The following is a 22180-nucleotide window of genomic DNA, read 5'->3' as shown; positions in this document are numbered from 1 at the left end:
GCCCGCGGGCCGCATGCGGCCCGCAACACCGTTCTGTGCGGCCCGCGAGAGTCTAAATAAATTTAATAAAAATATTGATAAAATGAGTACTAAAAATCGAATTAATGCAGGGACTTGATTAAACTTCTTCTTAGTATATTTCACCATGATAATTCTAAGGCAGTGGGTCTCAACCTGGGTGACGCGTGCCCCTGGGGGTCATGAAAGCATCAGAAGGGGATCGCGAAGCTGAGCTCAACTGAAATTTTTTTCGCGCTTCGCGCGATTTACTTCCAATTCATAATTATTGCTCTGTATTTAGTATGAATTTCATATTTCAAAATCTCTCATCAATAGTCGTAACCTCCCATGCCACCAAACTATCCGTTAGGTTTGCTATAGCATCCTGGTTACGTTTTGTGATATGCATGTTGCAGCTAACATGGTTATGATGCTGTCAGCATTGTGTGTCCTGGAACTGAGCCAAAGCGGAATTAATAAATCTTTGAACAGATCACTGCTCACAGATTTAAATTTCAACCCTGTTCTAAGAATCGGGACAACAGACTTTCATCTCTATAGTTTTGAGAAATTGGTTATTGAGGTCGACCAGCCTATAAAATCTCACTATTGTTTCTGGCGCGTGTACGATGTCATCATAGCAATGTTTGGTTTGTTTCAAATAAGCATATACATTAACATTATCTCCATGTCCTCGCTATATAATCAAATACTAGCAATATTGCGTTTTGGTTTATGATATCAATTTGATATAGTGCGGCCCGCGAATGGATTCAGATGTTGAATGCGGCCCGCGAGCTCAAAAGTTTGCCCACCCCTGCTATACCGTATGGTGGGTCCATTATCGGTGTTATTTAAAAACATGCAATGAAAACATTTCGGCCCTCGTTAGTGGTTACACAGCCTGAAAATGAGATAAGCGCCACTGTGTTGTGCAAATAATAATGTTGATGATACTATAGTCGTTTGTCTCATACGAATCAGCACTGAATCAAGTTTTTGCATGAATTTTATAATAAACACAGTGTAAATGAGTACAATTGCAAGAGCCATACTAACACATAATACTAGTGAACGTATTGGTTTTATTTTAACAAGTGAAACCGCGACATATAGGCCTCCTACTTTACAAGCGCTAGAAAAAAAATTAAACATATTCATCTTCTTGCAAGAAGGAACGTAACTGCTTCAGTGCCTTCAGTGTTGGAGGTTTACCTAGGCTCCTCCTCGCCACCTCATCCGCGTCAGCGGTGTCTTACAAAAGCCTAGAGGTGGGCCGGGCTATAAGTCGGCAGTTACGGAAAATAAGAAGAATATCGGCCTGGTGTAAATGACCACAGTAGTCGACAATCACCATGAATACCCCAAAACAAGTACCAAAACCATATTATAAATCCTTTATACGAATTATTCGTTCCATCCCACATACTGCACACTGATATCCCACAATCTCTTGGCAAAATCGTCATTACGAGCCGCTCGTGACTCAGTCTTTACTTTGCAATCCCTGTAACGATAAATCGTTCACTGTTATGGTTGCAAGTTTCTTTCTCGTCGATGAAGACTTCCACTTTCGCTTGGAATATAGTTAGCTTAACATGGTAATTCAAAATTGGAAACTATCCAACTACAACTCCTTGAGAACAAGTCCGTTTCATGCCCCACGATGTATGCGGATATGAGCCTCTTGTCTGTAGCTGAAAGTGAAACCATTGCCCACGAGCTGCTCTAATGGAAAACGTTAGGACGCGAGAATAAACGAATACTTACGTGTAGTATTTCCCTGTTTCCATTTCCAATTCGGGTGCCACTGCGCAATATATTTGTGTCTGTGCACCTTTTTCTGGCGATACGAAGCAACACTTGAAACACGGCAAGCAACAACCCACCAATCTATCGGTACATGTGGGGTCAGGTATTGTTCCGAGGTGACGAAACAGTTCGGTTTCTACCACTCCAGGATGAAGGGAGTAGGTGGTGACATTTGTACCTAAACAACGATACGAAAATATCTGAGGCAATCCTCTATATTAGGAATATGTGGAGTGCATATGCGAGGTGTCAATAATTCGTAACACTATTGTGCAGGTTTGAGATGAAAATTTAGTCGACGCTATCATAAATGTATTGCTAGTGAAATTTGAAATTCATTAACAAACATATCCAAGCTTTGCCTGGTGATCAAGGACGGCCTCTCGTGTCATCGCCCATTGGATATTTATGTAGGGTTGCATTTAAAACAAAAATGAAGTAAAAACAAACATGTTTAAAACAAAAGGCCCTTGTTTTTATGTTTTTATTGTGTTTTTTTATGCTATGACGTCACCAATATGCAAGTGTGACGTCATAGTGGATTGGCATTGGAAATTGAAAATATAGGGTAAATACTAAATATAGCTCCTTTGACGCAATATCTACGTACTAGCCTATAGCTGTTGAACCGACTATTTTGAGGGTTCCTACTATATCCCATATCGTATACGTCGGCTAGATCGGATGGTAATTGTCCGAAGGCTATGCAACGTGTTTTCTTGGAAAGTATTTACATAATTATGGCATAATTTAGCAGCTTAAAAAACAAAATTCTGTTTGTTTTTAAACCTTTCTTTTTCTTAGATAGAGTTTTCGATTTATTTAGTTTTTTATTAATATCATATACATAAGTTTTCTTTGCTGTTGTGTAAATAGTATGACGTTGAACGATTTGATCTCCTACACGATACATATTCATGGCGTCATTTACGAATAGGAACAATCATCTATTTATCTGTCTATAGATTACGTCAATTCGACTGCGGAAGCTATTGGAGATTCCAGTGCCTTGTTGTATATAGTTGCTCAGAAATCATTGTGTTCCGACATATATGGTAATTTTACTCGAGGCCAATATTCTTAAGAGTTGTCGACTCATAACAAGCCCATTTGCGTTCTAGTCTCTTGATGCATATGTCGTTTATGTGGAGCAGGTGGCGATGGGCGTCTTGGATAAGCCCCTAACATTTAGGAAAGGAGGCCAGAGTCGACCTTAGTCAGGACCTTTTGGTGTTCATGAAGTGGTACCCGTAAGCTATTCGCCAACTTCACTCCAATACCTTCCAAACGTTTGCTCAACTCCCTGGAGAATAATACGTTCATCAATTTGCTCTGAAAATAAGCATGGGCGGACGAGTAATTCTTCGTAAGATTCAAGTCCTCCCAGTTTAAATCATTTCCGGCATTATAATGCGCCTTTGACGACACGATAACCACCCGGCTAGGTGCACAGGACTGAAATTATTGGGAGTTAGCACATATCTGCATCGTGCAATTAAGAATGATATAGTAAACAAACCTTCAGTAATTCCAAAAGTAGATTGGTTAACAAAAAATGACCTAAGTGGTTTGTTCCGAATTGCATTTCAAACCCATCCGCAGTCGTCCATTGCGGGCACATCAGAACGCCTATGTACAAAGTAAGTACGGATTGAAGTGCAGTTGTCTACCGTGAAGCGAGGTACCACCCAATAGTTACCCGCATTATTCATCAATACGTCGAGGCGAGGTTCTTTTTCCTTGAATTGTTCTGCAAAGGTTCGTATGGAAGCGAAGGAAGACAGATCCAGCATCATTAATTCCACGTTATCGGAGCCGGACTCCCGCAGGACCTGGTAAATATTTTTCACATTGCTTGACATCGTTATGTACCTATAGTTCTTGCGATTTAGGTAAGAGTGGTTATGGTAAGGAGAGAGTCCTATATGAGTTGTACACAGAGGTGACAGTAACGAAGTACTTCGACTATTTTTGAAGTAAAAGCAAGTTGGCCTATTTGCTCTACTTACTCAAGTTGGTTCAATCCCCGACCGGGTCAGCCCAAAGACCTGATCACTAAAACTGGTGTCTGTGGCTTCCCCGCTTGGCGCTTATCCATTCCAGGATAGCGTGGGCGGGTGGCACAAAGACTTAGAAAGCCCTACAGGGCTATTTCTGCACCTCCCTTTTCGGGCTGCATCTGCACATTGCACATTAGGCCGTCATGGTATGCACACACAGACATCGTGTGTTTGAATTGCATATCAAGAGTCGATATGCATGAACTACACAAGTCCTATACAGCTGTCTTTGATTTCCTGCTAAACGCGCGTGAGTCCTGGACCAAATCCTTGGAAATTTCTTACTTGAGTTCTTTTCACACCATTATTGTCTAGTTGTAACACTGAGTAGTTTTTCCATGACTAGAATCTTGCTACCTCTACTTTTAATTGACTTCAAGTTACCGCGCTACTTCGAATACCATCTTCTGTTTGCTTCGACCCCTCTGATTGTTTCGGAACGAATCATTCGGAATAACCGAGTCTTGAGGGGAAAAAAAGACAGGTCTGCTACAAAGTTGCTGTGTAGTTTAGTTAATTTCTGCCAGTAAAATATATTCCTATTGCCAAGTATGCCAACATTGCCAAGTACCAGTACATGAACGGACTATCTATGCCTAACTTGGTTTGGCATGAGAAATGGAAGATTTAGGTTCAAGTGCATTATTTGCCGCCATCGCGGATCTTCCACCATTGTCACGCGGATGATACACACGTCTACGGTCTTATGAGAAATAGTAATGATTGGGAGAGCGTGTCATCCTAGTTACAGCGATGTCTTTATCGATATTGCGCTCTGAATGACACAAAATCGTCTCAAATTAAACAATGAGAAACGGAACTCATCATGTTTACTCCAAGCAGATGCCCCATTGACCACAATAAATTCACCGTCAGACTCGGACCAGACACTATCCAAGCCAAGAACCGTGTACGCAACTTAGGTGTTCACTTTGACGACATGCTCTCAATGAAAAAAAAAACATATCGACTATATCAAAGATCCATTTCATGTATATCCACAAGATCAGTCGAATCAGGAACTATTTATCTGAGGATGCATGCAAAGCCATAATATTGCCGTTGGTGATATCACGGCTTGGCTATGGAAATGCACTGCCTTTCGATGTAAACCTGAATTGCATTGAAAATATGCTACTGAAGATCCAAAACATTGCGGCTCGTTTGGTAACTCGGCCAAGGAAGCGTGATCCCTTAACGTCGAATCTCATAGACCCCTCCATTGGCTTCTCGTACTATATAGGTCTGAATACAAGCTTCTTCTGTATGTTTTCAAATGCATGTAGGAAAGTGCATCAGCGTATCTTCGTGAGCTAGTGACCGTGTTCATTGTACAATCGTCCCAGATGGGCGTTACGTTATAAGTCGCAAAAACTCTTGTCAGTTCCTGCAGTCAAAATATCGACCTACGGCGAGAGAACCTTTTTTTCCTCGGCCGCCATTATGTGGAACAACCTTTCAGTTGCTATCAGACTATCTGACTCACTATATGTTTTCAAGCGCAAAAATCAAAACCGTTTTATTCGCACGAGCGTTTGAACTACAGTTTTTCATTCTGCCCTATTATTAATTAATATTATTATAGATGGATAGATATTGAGAATTTTTTACTGGACCACCGTCAGGTCTACTTTTACGAAGACACACACACACTCTCTCTGATTGTATCTCTCTCTGTGTTTCTCTCTCTCTCTCTCTCTCTCTGTATCTCTTTCTATCTCTTTGCATTTATCCTGTTATTTTGTAAACATTCCCCGCCAGAAAGGTATATCATTCGAACATAATGAAAACTTACTCTCTGTCTCGCCTGGTTCCCCTTATCCATATTACGACAGGCCATCACGACACGGGCGCCTCTCCTTGCAAGGTCGATGCAGGATTCGAGTCCCAAACCGGAGTTTGCGCCAGTAACAAGCACTGTCTTGCCGGTCATTTTTATATTAGGATCGATCCTGCCTCCGATGACTGATTTGCCCATTGCGAACAATATTACAATTATTCGCGGACTACGAGAGAAATAATTATCGTCAAGTTGATTTTGAAAAGGAACTATATACTGGTAATATTTATGTCTGTCGGTAACTAGGTCCGTTTACCTGTCATATAATAGGGTTACCAATTGTAACTTACCATACGTACTCCTTTAGGAGGATTTATCCTCCTTTTTTAGGTTTTTGAAAATGTTATCCGAGGACGTCTAAATGTCCTCGTTTTTGGCAATTCGTCCCCCTTTACGGTTTTCACAGCTAGGATAATGGACAGATCATAGCGAAAATGGGCATAAATGACGCTTAATAGCCAAGACGGACATTCGAGCGGTGATTCGGGGTTCGATCGAAAGTGACGACCTTTTTTTAGTCAACACCAGTAAATTTAAGTCATAAGTGTGAAAAAACGGGAATTGGTCGAAATTGATGACCTTTTTTCACAGCAAAATAGCAAAATCAGCAGTTTTCAGTCTTGATCAACTAACTTTTCTGCTTTGGTAAAATTGTCCTGCTTTCCCGATTCCAAAATATGGTAACCCTACATACAGACTTTTCGCGAGCTCCTTTTATCGAGTGTTAACAGCGCAATAACGAACAAATAAATGAATTTTGTGGTAAAGTATGACAAAACAATCAAGGTAATAGAACTTCAAGAAAACTCTGTCTTCGTGTTTAATACGGTTGCTGGACATGTAGGCTATGTATGGTATGTAGCCTATCATATCATATCACCACCTAGAATCTGTCCTCCAAGTCTGAAATATCGGCATTGTTCGAACAATCGGGGAGTCGCAACGGGCCATCGTGTTGCGGTCACCCGATTGTTCTGAACAATGCCGATATTTCAGACTTGGAGGACAGATTCTAGGTGGATCAGCGCCTGATAATTATTTTAATTTTAATTTTCGGAATCGGTGCAACAGTAACTTTCGATCAAGACCAGATTCAATAATTTATGCGCTCGGGAAGATAGCTTTTGGATTGCCAAAAATCCCACAGTCGCTTACGCAAAACAATTCTCCACTCCAGCCTCGGCGAAGCGGAACGAAGCTGCGAAATCGGTCGTTCCCGTTCCATGTTTAATCTCTATAGTCGCACCAAACCAAATCACAATTTTCAGTCACGAATCCTCAACGGGTCATGTTTTATCATCATGAACTAGAAATGTGACGTAATAGTCGATCTTCTACCGTATGGTAGCTTTTAAAAGTGATGTGATACTGTACTTTGTTGAGATTTCAGTGATTTTTATAGTAGTTTTAGGGTGAACTTTACGTTCTTATATCTAAAAATATATGTGGCACTTGAATATATTGTCGAATACTTGAAATTCCAAAATGCCGTCACAAAATGTTCTCGCGGGCCTCATGCGGCCCGCAGGTCGCGTGTTTGAGACCTCTGCTTTAAAGCCCTTTCTCGCCGATACTGACTAACAAAATGTGGATTTGAGAACAGCATTGTCATGCAGGCGCCGCCATGTCCGCTTCTCTCTGCTCAGTCAACACACGTTGCAATCCTTAATTAAGATTCCATGGCGTTCGATAAGCCCGGTACCCCAAATTTACCAAGATATCAATTCATTAGGGTCGAGCAGGTTGCGAGCTAGCGTAGTGGTATTATCAGCAGCTGCAACATCAATGGTTGTGGGTTCGAGTCCGACCGAGATCGACTCCAGAATTCCTACCGAAGTGTTGCAGGTTTATGTAGGCTCCTCCTCGCCATCTCATTCGAATAAGCGGTGTCTTACACAAGCCCAGAAGTGTGCCGTGCTACAAGTCGGCGGATACAGAATCAAAAAGATATCTGCCCTGGTGTAAATTACCGCTGTAGTCGACAAACACCATGATTACCACTATTAAAATTAGGATTGAATAGGCTACATCGCAAATGCCGATAATGCAAGTATTGTCGTTTCGACGAACTTAAGTGTAAGTTCCTATCTTGCACGATGCGAACACACGTATATAATAATATAGAGTCAATAAAATTTGACGTAGTAATTAATGGGGTATCTCGGAAGACTGGTTTAACGAAATATATTGTTCACGCCATTTTAAGATTTGAGCAATAGGGAGTGTTGTGAACCTTACGCAATTCCCTGAAGTGAAAACCCGAAAGACCTTCGTGAGTCGTCTATTTGTCGTGTGAATTATAGATAAGAGGAATAAATGGTACGATGTTTGGTGCATGTAATCTCTCGTGGCTATGATATATATACGAATGTAATACAGCGTATAGACACATTCATTCTATTTCGATTCGCTGATTCGGAAGTCGATTGCATTGCCGTACGTGATTCAATAAAGTACAAGTCGTGGAGACAGAAACAAAATATATTCGTCAGTGTGATCCATCGAATACGTGTGCAATAGACAGGCTTCGTGGTACGTCAGCCAACAAGGCCGTACGGCGCGGTTAAGCCAGTCCGTCGAACAAAAGAAGAAACACGCAGCGAATTGTAAACGCAACCTTCTGGAGTCAATTATACGACTATAAACATTCGCTCTGCGTTATAACTGGGCTGCGGGCCACATTATCATGAAAGACGGGGACCTGTCCGCGGGCCGGACAAAATCCGGTCGCGGGTCGTATGTTGCCCGCCCCTGGTTCAAGACATTGCATTGCGATGAATGTAGTCTTGAAGGCGACATATGCAAGTTAACTATACCAGCACTCAGCCAGTCGCCTATTCAAGAATAAACTGCGAAAAAAACAGGGACCTGGAAAAAACACGAAAAGTGGGCGGTGTGAACGTCAGTCGAATCTTGATTGGCTACCAACAATCGAAAGACGATTCGAGCTGTCGAAACAGCGGTGTAGCCATCACAAGACAACTTCTGTGTGTGATACCTTCTAGCTCTAGCAGGAACAATTGCGTATCGCTCTATTTATAGGACTGTATCAGAAGGCTCGTATTGACACTGCTTCGAAATTTCAGTGAAGAATACAATACAATTAAACCTTGTGGTTCGGTTCAGAGCCATTCCAATCATGTGATGGAATACGTCAGTAAACTGAACGTACCAAGTGCTGATTGCGAAAAACTGATCATGGTAAGCCTGTGCTATAGGCAATTAAAGCTTCTGGATAGGCACGACTATATTATAACTACTCGAGTCAATAAGCTACTACCCCACACCACAACACAACCGAGGCATCGACACCGGTACGTGGACCTGCGGTTGAGAACTTGCTCGTATAGACGCTCGCGAGGCCAGAATTATTTCAAAATTTACCAAATTTCAATATAGGACTTCAGTAAAAACGAAATTACCAAATCCCGTTAGGTCAAAATCAAAATCCACAACACCTAAATCATCTGGTGTGAGCATTGAACAATATCGGCCTGTCAATTTTGCACATGTATCGACTAGTGTTTCTTGCCCGAATGCCGGATCCGGATCAGGACGGGATTTTAAATTTCTATAGTTCATTGAAGTGTCTTTCTGATTCTTTGCATCTAAGTTTTGTTTGAACTTGGAGGCGGCTAGTTTTGGCTTTGCACCACAAATTCGAAGAATCCTTGATAGCAAACTCCGATGCATTGTCAAGGTACAATTTGAAAAAATATCGACCAAGGGGTCAATGGATGCGCTAGAGCTGAGCAGAATTATTTTCGGATCCGGATTTTAGCAATACCGATGGTAACAGGATCCGGATTGGAACCGGATTTGATTTTATAAAAAAGGATTGGATCCGGATCGCTAAAAACCATGATCCGTACATCTCTAGCATAGACCCGCTGCACTAATGTGTGCTCCTGTGCTCCACATCGCGACACCAATTCATGGTAGGCCTACTACTACTACTACTACTTGGGTACTGTTACACATAAAAACTGACTATACATAACATATGATGCTAGTCAACACCAGAAAATGGTGATCGACATAGCCTTCAGGTAGTAAATGAGAATGTGACTTTATTCTAATTCAGTGTTTCTGAAACTTTTCAGACCGCGACTCAAATCTGAGTTTTAGTGGCATGTCGCGACCTCACACATCAAAAACATGCATTTTAAATATAAGTATGCTACGTTTTACGGGCATGTACATCGAGAAGGCGCCGGCAACAGTTTTACGCAACGCAGCTCTGTAAAACATTACGGGAGCACGCGATTTCTCATTGTGGTGCATCATCTGTACTGCAATGTTGCAATTGTACTGCATGACTCCAGGGGTCACGAGGAACATACGGACAGCGAGGTCATATTTTGCGATCCGCGACATGCTTTGAGATTTCGGAAGAACGCTTAGTAAAGCATTTCAAAATGCTGAAATTCATTTCAGTTCAAAAATATTGTGGTTTTTGTTAAAAATAAGCTATTCTCCTGCGCCAACATCACTATTTCTCACTGGCTGATACAGCTTCGGCAATGGCAATGTTACATGAAAGAAGGGTTAGCTCATATGAAATGTCATATTGCCTTGATGTGTAATGGCCAAGACACTGCCAAGACCGAGGCGCTTAGAAAACGGCTTAGGGCTTTCCCTCAATATCAAGCTTTACGAGGAGATAGTCTCTCATCTAATACCGTGTCTCGCTAACCCCAGTATTTGCACCTTAGTCGCTGAAAAGCCTGCGAACCGTTTTGAGTTGGCGACCCCTGGTCTACTCAGATTCCGAGCAATCCCTCTTAAAGGAGGACATATGGTTAGCTTGGCCAAGGGTATATCACTGTCGATATTTTTGGTACCGCACGTTGCTCAGCCGTATGTTGGCCTAAACTTCATGACTTCATGTGTCCCACGGCATTGTTGCATCTCAATACCAAACTCCGTTACAATGCAACATTCAAGACTGATTGGGGGGGAGGTCTGGACCACGAGCAGAATGAAACCTATATTTGGGCAATCAGTACCGCGGTAGCTTTCGATTGATACCAAATTTATCAATTTTCGCTCTCGGCAAGCCGGTCAAAAATTTCGCCAAACTGCCTTTAGCCAAATGAAAAGTCTGACGCAGCACACCGATCGTTTGACTCCCGATTTACACACTTTTTACTTGATTTTAGTGGTGTTCACTAAAAAAGATCGTCACGTTCGATCGACTCCCGCATTACCCGCTCGAACGTCCGTATTTGCTACAGCCTCATAGCCCATTTTCAGTCGAATCTGTCCATTATCTTATAGCTGTAAAAGCTGCAAAGAAGGACGAATTGCTAAAAAGGAGGACTTTTCAGCGTCCTTGGAGAGCATTTTCAAAAACCTGAAAAGGAGGACAAATCCTCCTAAAGGAGGACGTATGGTAACCCTTGCTCTCATAGTTTCACACTCGCACGTTGCACACTCCTACACTGAAGCATGCTAGCGGTACAGGACGGTATTTTCCAGAGAACCGTTGTCTGACAAACCTTATCGTTAATTTATGCAAACATCTGTCATAAAAAGGTCTGAACATTTCCAGGATCAAGCCATATTGTAGTAACGATTTTACCGTCGTGTCTAGGTTATTGGCTATAATAGGCCTACCCAACACAAGGACCTCGGATAAGGGCAGACTATCAACATGAAATAGCGTAATGAGAGATATTTTGTTTTGTTAGAAATTCATAACTGGTGGCATCGCAACCTAAAATTACATCACTCGCGGCCAATACGTCAAGAACCTCTGTTCTAAACAATTTCATTAAACTGTAGGTTCTTTTCAGAGTAAGATTCGGAGATAGGTTTTGGCAAGGGTTAATTTAATTGTCGGATATAAGCTATAAGTGGGCTAAAGTCCAAACTACGAAATATGTATTTCATTCAAGTCAAGCGACCATTCTGATAATTTCGATAAATTAAAAACCAAACACCTAGGTCTTTGAACAGGGTGCATGTTACATTGGCTCACTAATCTCTGCTCTGCTCTTAAGCTACACACCGCCTCCCTCACTACACTCGGTAACCGTTTGGAGAACCACTGAACTACACGGTGCCAATGATATATATGTCTATATTTTATCAATTGTTACCATTGCGAAGAATTTCGAGTTCTGCCTCCAAGAATACATTTAGTAATGCGACCTGGATATATATAGAATTCTGATGATCCGGAATGAACTGTCGGAAGTTCCGCAAAGCGTAAAAAATGAGAAAGTCACGTGATCAAAAAAATCAGCCATGGGTAATGCCGGATGATTTTATCAGCGTGAATATCAGGTTACGTTTCGTCCCCACAGTAGCCATTATACATTTGTGGGCTTGTATACTCATTCGTGAAGGGTTTAGCGTGTAGCTTATAATTGATACGTGATGAGTCTAGTTGGTCTGGCCGTGTAAGATTGTATTTATAGTGGGCCTGGTACGAAAGCAACGACCTCGAGAACGGGTTACAAGCAACAATCGACGCCACACCCGACAAAAACATGCCACACCTATCCTATATGAAGGAATGTACGGTGTACGCCCCAACCGCTGTAGAAGTTTTTAGAAATGTCAAAACCCTAGTATTCGAATGGAAGAAAATATACTCGATATCAAAAACGAATACGCCCTGGACATCGACCAACGCATCAACGAAAAAGAAAAACATACCGAAAAATTTGAACGACCGAATAAAACTGAAAACTACCATACTACGCGATAAATTGTATTGAACGACCAATCCACAAAACACCCATCCCAAACACACCGATGGCCAAGACAGACATTTCATTGTAACTTCGAAGAATATTAAAGTCACCATCACTTTATTGGCATTTCGTCTATCAGTCCTGATGCTTGAAATAGCGCGATGAGCTGTTCAAACGGAGCGAAATTTCTGCGAGTCATTCTATATCACTCGAGCAGAGGTGAGAAAAGTTGATTGAACCGGATTGAACTGAAAACTGAACAGTGACCATTATACAGGGTTGTAATGACTCGAGTCATGACTCGACTCGAGTCACGATTTTCGTATGACTCGACACGAGTCATTTTCTCAAAATACGGAAATGACTCGACTCGACTCGAGTCACTCTGTGTATTGACTCGACTTGGACTCGAGTCATTGCGCATGACTCGAAGCAAGTCATTGACTCGAGATTCAGACGGCCAAGACCGACATTTCATTGTAATTTCGACGCCAAAACACTATTGGGATTTCGTTTGTTGGTACTGGTGCTTGAAAATGCGACCAGAAACTGCTAAATGTGGGGAAAATTGATATATTATAAATGTGAACCATTCAATATCACCAAACAGAGTTATAAAAAGTGGGTTTAGGAAGACTTTAACTGGAAACTGAGCAGTCAACACAATGACTTGGACTCGGACTCGAGTCATAATACCATGACTCGGACTCGATCCTCTGTTCGCCGACTTGGACTCGGACTTGACTCGGTGGGAATTGAAAATGACGCGACTTGAGTCGAGTCAAAAATATAAAAGTGAGATTGACTTGTGACTCGAAGCCTTGTGACTTGGTTACAACCCTGCCATTATGACTTGGACTCGGACTCGAACCTCTGCTATAGGTGACTTGGATTTGACTTGGTGGTGAATTGAAAATGACACGATTTGACTCGAGTCAAAACTGTAAAAGTGAGATTGACTTGTGACCAATGTTCCCTCTAATTTTTGACGAGTCTGCGCACACTCACCAACTCACTGCGTAGATCCTCGGACAACAGTGCGTAACGACTAATAAAAAGGCCATCACTTCGGATTTGTTGTGCGCAACTTAAATTTTCTGTGCACAGAGACCGTCTCGGCACTGCGCATTTGCGCACGTGCGCAGCTTAGAGGGAATATTGCTTGTGACTCGTAACTTTGTGACTTGGTTACCTTACGATCCTGCGGCGTACCACTAATTTGTTTTTTCACTACATGACGTAGGCCCCTATCACCTGAATTACTTCTGTTACTTGAAAATACCGATGTTTCTTATGGTTATCAATGTTGGTACTATACCGCAAAACTGCAAGAGACGTCATATAATGAGATCATAGTGTCCTATATGGTGTCGACACAGCCAAATCTCACGCCTCAGTGAAATTGTATCACGTCACAATTTCCATTTGGCTACAGGCAATTTGACGGTCATTTTTGACCGGCTTGCCGAGCATTAAATTTGGTAAAACGGGTGTCAATCGAAAGCTGACCCTGCACTTATTACGAAAATATAAATTTTATTCCGCTCGTGGCCCTGGAACTCCCACAAGCAGCCTCGAATTTTTCATCGTTATGGAGATTGGCATTGGGACGCAACAATGCTGTCTGGCGAAACGAGAGTGTAGCTCAAGAGAAAAAGGTCCAAAAAGCATTGTTGCGTCCTAATGCCAACCTTCATAACAATGAAAAATTCGAGGCTGATTGTGGGGGTTCCAGGGCCGCAAGCGGAACAAAATTTATATTTTCGTCATCAGTGCAGAGTCAGCTTTCGATTGATACCAGTTTTACCAAATTTAATGCTCGGCAAGCCGGTCAAAAATGACCGTCAAATTGCCTGTAGCCAAATGGAAATTGTGACGTGATACAATTTCACTGAGCTGTGAGATTTGCTTGTGTCGATACCATATAGGACACTATGATGAGATATTTGCTACTGTTTCTTATGCAGAAGCTCGCCAATGTGGGTACTTGGCACGGCACTCACAGCTCTCTTGGCGTATCACGTAAAAAGCTCTTGCGTACCACTTAGCGGTACGCGTATCATTAGTTCGAGAACCACAGAACACGAGACACGAAGACAGTAATAAATATCATCATTACAGACTCGCATTTGCGAGTTATTGTAACCCACAAATCCCCCCCTAAAGTATGGGTCGAAAAGGGCACAATTTTGGGTCGACACGTCACCAGAGCGATCTGTTAATATATATGCAATATTTGGTAAAGTTGTTGCAAAAATATTTCTTCGCGCATCGCGCGATATCGTGTGGATGGTTTTTCCATACCCAAGGTCACTGTGTTGGGTATAGCCAAAAGCACAGACGCAAAAAATATGGCTTGATCATGAAAATGTGCGGACCTTTGTATTACACAATAAATTGGTTTGAGTTCAGCAGGATAAGATTTGTCCGGATGGTTTCTAACCGCGTGGAAGACCGTTGGATTAGTCTAGTGGTGTGGAGCGGTCGGGTGCGGGCATATATGAGACACATTAAATTCGAAGCCAAAACCCCCTCTGTTTCGAGACACAAGAAGACGTGACGTTTTGGTCAAAGTGGGAAAGGGCGGTGCCAAAGTGGGAAACTGCGGTTCCAAAAAGATAGGCGGCGACAAAACCTCGGCCAAAAATGACCGTCTCTGGTTGACCAAAATTTTCGATATTGATATGAACGGTCGTCGCAATGGTCGGCAGTCGGCAGCTAGGGTTACCAGATATCCTCCTTTCGAAGGATTTGGCTTCCCTTTTCAGGAAATCGGAAATGTCCTCCTAGGACGCCTAACTGTCCCCCTTTTTGTGAAACGACATCCTTTATAGTTGTGACAGCCGGGCTAATGGAGAGGCATAACAAAAAACACCATAAACGACGTAAAATCGAGGTCCAAACAGTTTAAGAACCAGCACTACTTTAAGGTTATTGAACTGCTATGAAGACAGACAGACAGACAGACAGACAGTTTTATTGAACAAAATTTCAATAAAAATATAATACATGCTGCAGCGATACGATCCTTAGGGATTCCCGCGGATCAAGTTTCAAGTTTCAAGTTAGATCGAGCTAAAAAGAACCTGACACATGGCATCGCGACTTGCTTTGTTATTCTCATTTACTCGCGAGAAAATTTTCAATAGGTTTGCGTTGATGAAATTTGTTTTGCAAAAAAGTGCTTATGGAGTTTTGAAAGGTCGAAAACCACTGATCTAGGCTTTCTGGACCAGTGATGAGCGGATAGTGCTTTTCGAGACTCCGAATCCCTCCGACAACTCTGGTGTCTGTGGAAAACTCCCTCCGACTCCGAAGAGTTCAATCCCAGACTCCGAGATACTCCGATGAATCTCGTCAAGTATCCGAAACAGTGGCAAGCATATGGTACACTTGGTAACGTGTTTCACTATAATTAATGTGATAATAGGGTTGGCGTTGGCCTCATAGTATTGTCTACTCTCCAGTCCACAATTGCAGTTCAGATGGCTGATTTTTATGCCCTTGGTTATCATTTTTGCATGTTACCCGTCATATTACAAATTTACAAGGTGTCAACTGTCAGTGTTTTGGTTTGTAACCATAATCAAGAGTGTATTCTGGTCAGAGCTATCCAAAGATATAGGAGACAAAAGTTACAATACTACAAAATTCTCCGAAAAAAATATCTGTAATAAGCTCTGACTCCGCTCCGACTGTCACAAAATCGGCAAAACTTCGCTCCGAATCCACTCCGACTCCGCTCCGATACTCATCACTATTCTGGACAATCAAAATGACTTATTCCGCAGACATGGTTTTGATGTAGTATAGTTCTCCTGAGCAGTTTCTGCAAGATGCAGGTCATCGTTCGCAAGTTTTAATTTGCGGAGCGCATATTAAATGAATATTAAATGCATAATAAATGGTAAAGTACGAACATTGATCAGTGATAATTTGAAATAGACTACGAAATAGATATCTTACTACTTCTTATGATAAGACTTATTAATAGCATAAAGTCCGTAAAAAGGATTATGTTATTTCCAATGGCAATTAAAAATGTCGATACCAATCAGTATATGATCCTCTTGCAACAAAGGCCCCTGCTACCAGTTGCCAGAAGATCTCCGGTATACACGTGACGGATGATTGCATATGTTACGCCTTAAATGACGTCAGTTTTCTCGCCAACAACCAGTAACGTGACCAATTCATTTTTCGATCCAGATGGTTAGTTTCTCTTCATTGGTTTGCGGAGTCGCCCTTTGTTTTCGATGTTATTGTAATCTAGGACGTACATTATTCCACTGACAGGCAAGGCAGTATTAATGTAAACTAGCCAGTATTTCGTTTCGAGCTGTATTTGCAAAATATTAGGCGTAATGGGTCATAAAACCACTGTTATAGATGCGTACAGGACGAGACCGAGACGACTTCCGAGCAAGGCTTATGCACACTTAACATATGTTTTAATCAATATTGTCTGTGTGCTCTGTGCTTTTGAATAAGATGCACATGGGATTTCTAAGAAGTCCAGTGAACTATTATATGCAGCAAATTAACCATGGTGTACTGTAGATATATTGAAAATTAGGACCAGTGCCCAGCGGTTGTGATTGATTCTAAATTGAGTGTTTTCATTTGAAGTACCATGTTACCATCTATAATTGCAGCGCTAAATCGGCTCTATTGTATGGGGAATCTTTTAATCACGTGCAATTGATTGCGGAAAAGCTACCACGATTCCAGGTTGGAATCCCGGTACATTTAGCGTAGTATATTTGGTGTGCCAATACGATTTTCAGCGTCACACCTGTAGATAGTCAGTAAAATCTTTGGTGTGCACAAGAAACAAATTCCATATTGGCCACGATTCTTAACCTGTAAAATAATGGTGCTTAATTGAGAACTTTGTATCTATAGTCTCTGTTCTCCATTGTGCCCCTCATCTTAATGGTGCAGATGGGTTTCGAAGAATAGTAAAGTAACCACCCTATTTGACATTCCGTCTATTGGTACTCATACTTGAAAATGAGACCAGAAACTGCTAAAAGTCAGGAAAATAGTAATAAATGCGAACCATTCGATATCACCAAACAGAGTTACAAAAAGTGGGTTTAACAACACTTTACTTGAAACTGAGTGGTCAGTACAATGAATCGGACTTAAACTCGAGTCATAATACCATGACTCGGACTCGACCCTCCACTTGAGTGCTCAACTCGACTTGACTTGACTTGGTAGTGAATTGAAAATGACTCGACTTGACTCGAGTCATAACTATAAATGTGACTCGCATAACAATAAATGTGACTCGCATAACTATAAATGTGACTTGTGACTCGCAGCCTTGTGACTTGGTTACAACCCTGCTGGGCGGGATGGATTCAAAATACCTACTTTGCTATTAATTCCGTCTGATAGGAGGGAATTTTCCTCTATTTCACTGTGTGCAATCTGTTGCAAGAGACCAGATGTGCCTTGTTTGAAGGGTGTCAGTAGTGTTATTCCACGGGGCATGCAAGTCAATCCAGTCCCATCATACCTACAAATCAATATAAGCTGAAATTCTATAGAAAATATTAGCATTTACGTTGACTACCGAGTCAAATTCAATGTTGTAGCATTTGTATATTGTGCTCGACGAATATTTTTATATCTGTTTTTTATGCCTGTTATTCCTCGCTATGCCAGACTGATATATTGCTATCTCGTCACACTGGTATGATTCAAAAATAACCTTGAAGTAATAGGGAAGTGCGGTTAAAATTGGCGCTCAAGAGCGAATTACCAAGTACAGTACATGTAAGTTGAGTGACCAATGATATCTGGGCATCCCTTGAAGACGGAAAAGCAGAAACAGCGGAAAACAGACCCTAAACCGTGGAAAGAGCGTAAACATTGAAAAATGTTGATTCCTAAAACTGGAAAGAGCGAAAACAGCAGAAAAGTTACCCATGCGAGTTTGAGGTATCGAAGTCTGTCATGTAATCGATGTTCAATGTTAGGTCAAATTCGCCTCAAACCTGCATGGTAAACTTCCGCTGTTTCTGCCCTTTCCTTTTAGGAATCAGCATATTTTTCGTCTTTTTAGGGATGCCCATGATATCACGCCGTCCGCATCTACTACTGCACGTTACTTGAGTTTTCAAGTTTCCATATCCTTGACTGGGTCTGTGACCCCGTTTTGAAAGTTATTCTTCGAGCCCCTTGTAGATATTGCTATAAATCAAGACCTTCATTACTAATACTGGTTATTACTGCTATTTCAAATTCTGAAGATTTGTTCGTCCCTGCCGTTAATCGTACTTGTTATTCCATAGTATGTGTTGAAGTAGCCTGTTAAGTAAGAAGATTGTGTTCTGCGAGAATTCAAGTTCTAAGCCAACCTGTAATCTTTTTCGTAAGGTTTGTCTCTAACTACTATATAACCATCTGTGAAGTAATTTGGTGAGAAAAGTATTTAACAATGGACATGGACTTCCTGGAAAGTCCCGATTCCATATTCTTGAGCGACGCGGGATTCTCGAGTCTGCTGCAAGACTGTGGCGACTTCGACATGAATTTCCTCAAGTCTGACACGTCGGATATATTGAGCACCGTCACATCCTTGTCGCAGATCACACCGGACCCACCGAAGCAGCATAGCGATCACGACTACGCCAGCACTCAGAGAATTACGATTTCGAGCGACGCGAGCGAAAATGCGAGCGATAGCGGGGTGTGTTCGTCCCCTAGTAACTCGCGATCGCCGGGTTCTTCGTTTAGCGCTAACAACTCTCCGTCTCGTACCGGAGAGATCGGGTCGTCGTGTTCGCCTGGATTTCCGTTTTTCGACGATTTGCCCTTTGAATTTACCGATGCCGATTTAGAGAAGATTGCCAGCGACTTTCCGGTGGAAACCGACGATATTTTGAATTGTCGTTACAATAACGATTCCCCGAAGAGCAACGATGAAGCTACTTGCATCGATCTGGACGAAGCGTTGGAGACTTGCGACAACTTGAACCCGGATCTCTCTCTCAACAGTCAGATACGCATCAACATCGCCGGAGACGACACCGTCGCCAACATAGCTTCACAACCGAAAGGAAGAAGCGGCGTTCGTTGCACTCTGCCCAATTTCAAACCTCTGGTTTTGACCGCGGAAGAAAAGAAGCTTCTCCAAATGGAGAACGTCAGCCTGCCAACCGATTTGCCGTTGACCAAAAGCGAAGAGCGGGTGTTGAAACGCGTACGCAGGAAAATCCGTAACAAGAAATCGGCCATGGAAAGCCGCAAGCGCCGTAAAGAGTATCTGGGCGGGCTCGAGAGCCGCGTGGCGCAGTGCACCAACAAGAACAGCGAACTGTTGAAGAAAGTCAGAGACCTGGAGAGTCAGAATCAGTCGCTGATGGCGCAGCTGAGGCAATTGCAAGACATCGTTCGGTCCTCGTCTGGCATCACGAGCAAGACAACGCAAGCTACGACTTGCGTCATGATTCTGTTGTTGTCTTTTGGCCTATTCTTAGCGCCAAACTACGGGCCTTTGAGTATTTCTCAGGAGGAGCTGCAGAACGAAATGGAGGTACCTTCTTCTCTCGCAGACACGCACAAGTCCAGACGGATGCTCAGCGATGACACGGAGCAGCCTGTGGTGCAAATGCCACGTGTTGAGTCTTTCTCTGTGAAGCAAGAGGCGGAAGACGTGTACCTTCCGGGCGATCTGGACAACCCAATCGATGGAGTTTCGGTGAAGCGCGAAGATGTTGGACCTGGCGGCTATCCTATGCCCGATAAGGTCGTGGTGACGGAAAATCAGTGGAGCATGCATAGAAAATCGCAGGGTCAACACTCCGTCGAGGCGCCTTTACGTGGCGAGCAAAATCAATCGAGAAACGCAAGCAAATCGGGCGATACGGCGCAAGACAGCCAGCCTCAGTACCACGGCGAGAACGGCATTCCTGGCGTGGCACTAGGACATCCACCTGAAGTTCCGGCAAGTTCGCTGAAACGACCCCGTCCCGATGATTCCGCCGTGTATCCAGGTAGCGGCCCTGCGGACGGGCAGGTCAAAGCTCGCAAAGTCGTGCACACTTCGAGGTTGGATGAGATCTGAATTGGATGACTTTCAATTTGAGTTTTCTTCAAGAAAATTGCCGATCAAGTCAGCGGGTCGGCGCCGTTGTTTTGTCTCGCAGATGACATCTTTGATGATTGATAATCACGGTGAGATAACGCTTTGTTCGCATTCTATTAGTGCTTGACTACCGCTGACCAGCTAGCGTTGCAAAAAACGACGAGGAACAGTGACAAAAGCGGCCTGATATAATCCGTTACGCGGTATCATGAGGGCGTGCATTTTTCGTGTGATGATCTTCTGAAAATTGATTTCTCTAAATTTATGTACATGTATAACATTGGTTTCCAAGCTCTGTATCGTCACGGCTGAATTTCCGATTTGAAAATGTTGCGATGACCTCCTATAAATTTGGTACATACTGACAGCCTATCTGCGAAACTGATTGCTGAGAAAAAAGTCGGCACTTACTCGACCGATGAAAAAGGCCTGATGATACCCAGGTTGAAAACGATTGTTGTACAAATTTTAGGTCGTGGTTTTGCACAACATTTTGGAAGCGGTGTATAATATCCATACGTTGTTTTATTTTAAACTGTTGTTTTGCTCTTGCTGGTATCACGATATTTTTCAAACGGTCGATTAACGGCTTTGTTGAAGTATAATGTTTGAGATATGTCTATGAGAAGAGAATAGGATTCATCTTGTATTTGATCTGGGTGTGTGTTTCCTTTCTTTCAATTCTCTGGATCAAGCTACACAATTTTGCAATTATTTTCGCAGGAACTATTGATCTGTGTTTCTTGTTGAACTCCTGTTTGTCCCTAATGCATTGCTTAACTCGTTTCCATTCCAGGAATACCTTTATTCATCCGTGACAAAAACTGCCATCTAAAGGTTGTCATCGGCAATATGCATGGGCAATTTGTAATGACATTTTGGATCAATAATAATGTTTGCTCCATACAGCTACATTCATTACCGGGTATTCCATAGCTTGTTGTAATGTGAAGACAGCAAATAAGTCTTTGCTGTTGGTGGTGTAACTAACCCATTAAATTGAATAGAGTGTTGGATTGCAATCGAAGGTAATAAGGAGATAGTTATGATCTATTTGGTTATTACGAAAGGCCGTGGAACTTTAAAGAGGAACTACTTTTTGTCTTTGTGTCAGACCAATGTTAAGTGGGGCTGTTGCAAGATGGTTTTTGTGCTCGGTGATATCTCGTATGTACTTGTGATTGCCTCAAAGAGACTGACTTCTTTGTCTCCATAGGGATGATCTATGTTTTAGGTGTTTATATAAATTTATCTTTGCGTGTCTACTTCATATCAAGGTTTCATGCTACGGTGAGATGTACTGTTAGTTAATGTCCGTCAGTAGCAGTGCCAAAGTGTGTAGTGGGTTTGACTAATTCAGTGCAACCTTGTTGGATATTGCTATCTCCAGTACCCTACTAGCTTATGTGTAATGAAATTGTTTCGGTGTCTTTTAGTATGACAGTTTGCGATACTACAGAATATATTAGAGATATGGTATATATGTGAACCTTGCGCGTTGTATAGTTTGTTGCTTATAGAGTTACGTATTCTGTGGTCGATTCTGGTTTGATGCTTTGAATTTGAACTGGACTGTTCACTGATGCGTTTCCATTCTTTTTGTTCCATAGTAATTTTTTGGAATACCTACAATAGTTATATTGAATTGAATATCCTGAATTTT

General features: G+C 42.2%; 2 protein-coding genes across 3 annotated transcripts in view; one reads left to right on the top strand and one right to left on the bottom strand.

Moving 5' to 3' along the window:
* LOC145447201 (arylsulfatase I-like) overlaps window positions 1-22130 on the top strand; it is a 265569-nt gene extending 243439 nt beyond the window's left edge. Inside the window, exon 2 of the mRNA XM_080325610.1 lies at window positions 18807-22130. Within this exon, the coding sequence (XP_080181736.1) occupies window positions 18868-20496 (1629 nt within the window). The 5' untranslated portion in view covers window positions 18807-18867 and the 3' untranslated portion in view covers window positions 20497-22130. The remainder of the gene's footprint in view (window positions 1-18806) is intronic.
* LOC145447214 (retinol dehydrogenase 14-like) lies at window positions 992-11838 on the bottom strand. 2 transcript variants are annotated; one of them, XM_080325633.1, is made up of 6 exons: window positions 5668-11838; window positions 3512-3644; window positions 3332-3441; window positions 3093-3267; window positions 1771-1843; window positions 992-1507 (listed from the first exon to the last, which is right to left on the bottom strand). In XM_080325633.1, the coding sequence occupies exons 1-6, from the start codon at window positions 5848-5850 to the stop codon at window positions 1408-1410; spliced, it is 774 nt and encodes a 257-aa protein (XP_080181759.1). In that variant the 5' UTR covers window positions 5851-11838; the 3' UTR covers window positions 992-1407. The 2 variants fall into 2 exon arrangements, with proteins under 2 accessions (XP_080181759.1, XP_080181758.1); XM_080325632.1 differs by having other exon boundaries at window positions 1771-1990; window positions 5668-11833.
* Window positions 22131-22180: the final 50 nt, after the last annotated feature.

The sequence above is a fragment of the Botryllus schlosseri genome, chromosome 9 (assembly GCF_051294905.1).
Source record: "Botryllus schlosseri isolate E-star chromosome 9, Bs_hap1, whole genome shotgun sequence".
In the NCBI taxonomy this organism is placed as follows: Eukaryota; Metazoa; Chordata; class Ascidiacea; order Stolidobranchia; family Styelidae; genus Botryllus; species Botryllus schlosseri.
Note: the sequence above shows the minus strand (reverse complement) of the source record. Positions and strands in the feature narration are given on the sequence as shown.

What these genes read in the sequence shown, in the direction of transcription:
- LOC145447214 (XM_080325632.1), bottom strand. Translation starts at nt 5,850, where the DNA reads ATGGGCAAATCAGTCATCGGAGGCAGGATCGATCCTAATATAAAAATG. An exon ending in CGTATTGATGAATAATGCGG is followed by an intron (nt 3,442 to 3,511) that starts GTAACTATTGGG and finishes CTTTGTACATAG; the next exon opens with GCGTTCTGATGTGCCCGCAA. An exon ending in GTTGAGCAAACGTTTGGAAG is followed by an intron (nt 1,991 to 3,092) that starts GTATTGGAGTGA and finishes ATCGTTGTTTAG; the next exon opens with GTACAAATGTCACCACCTAC.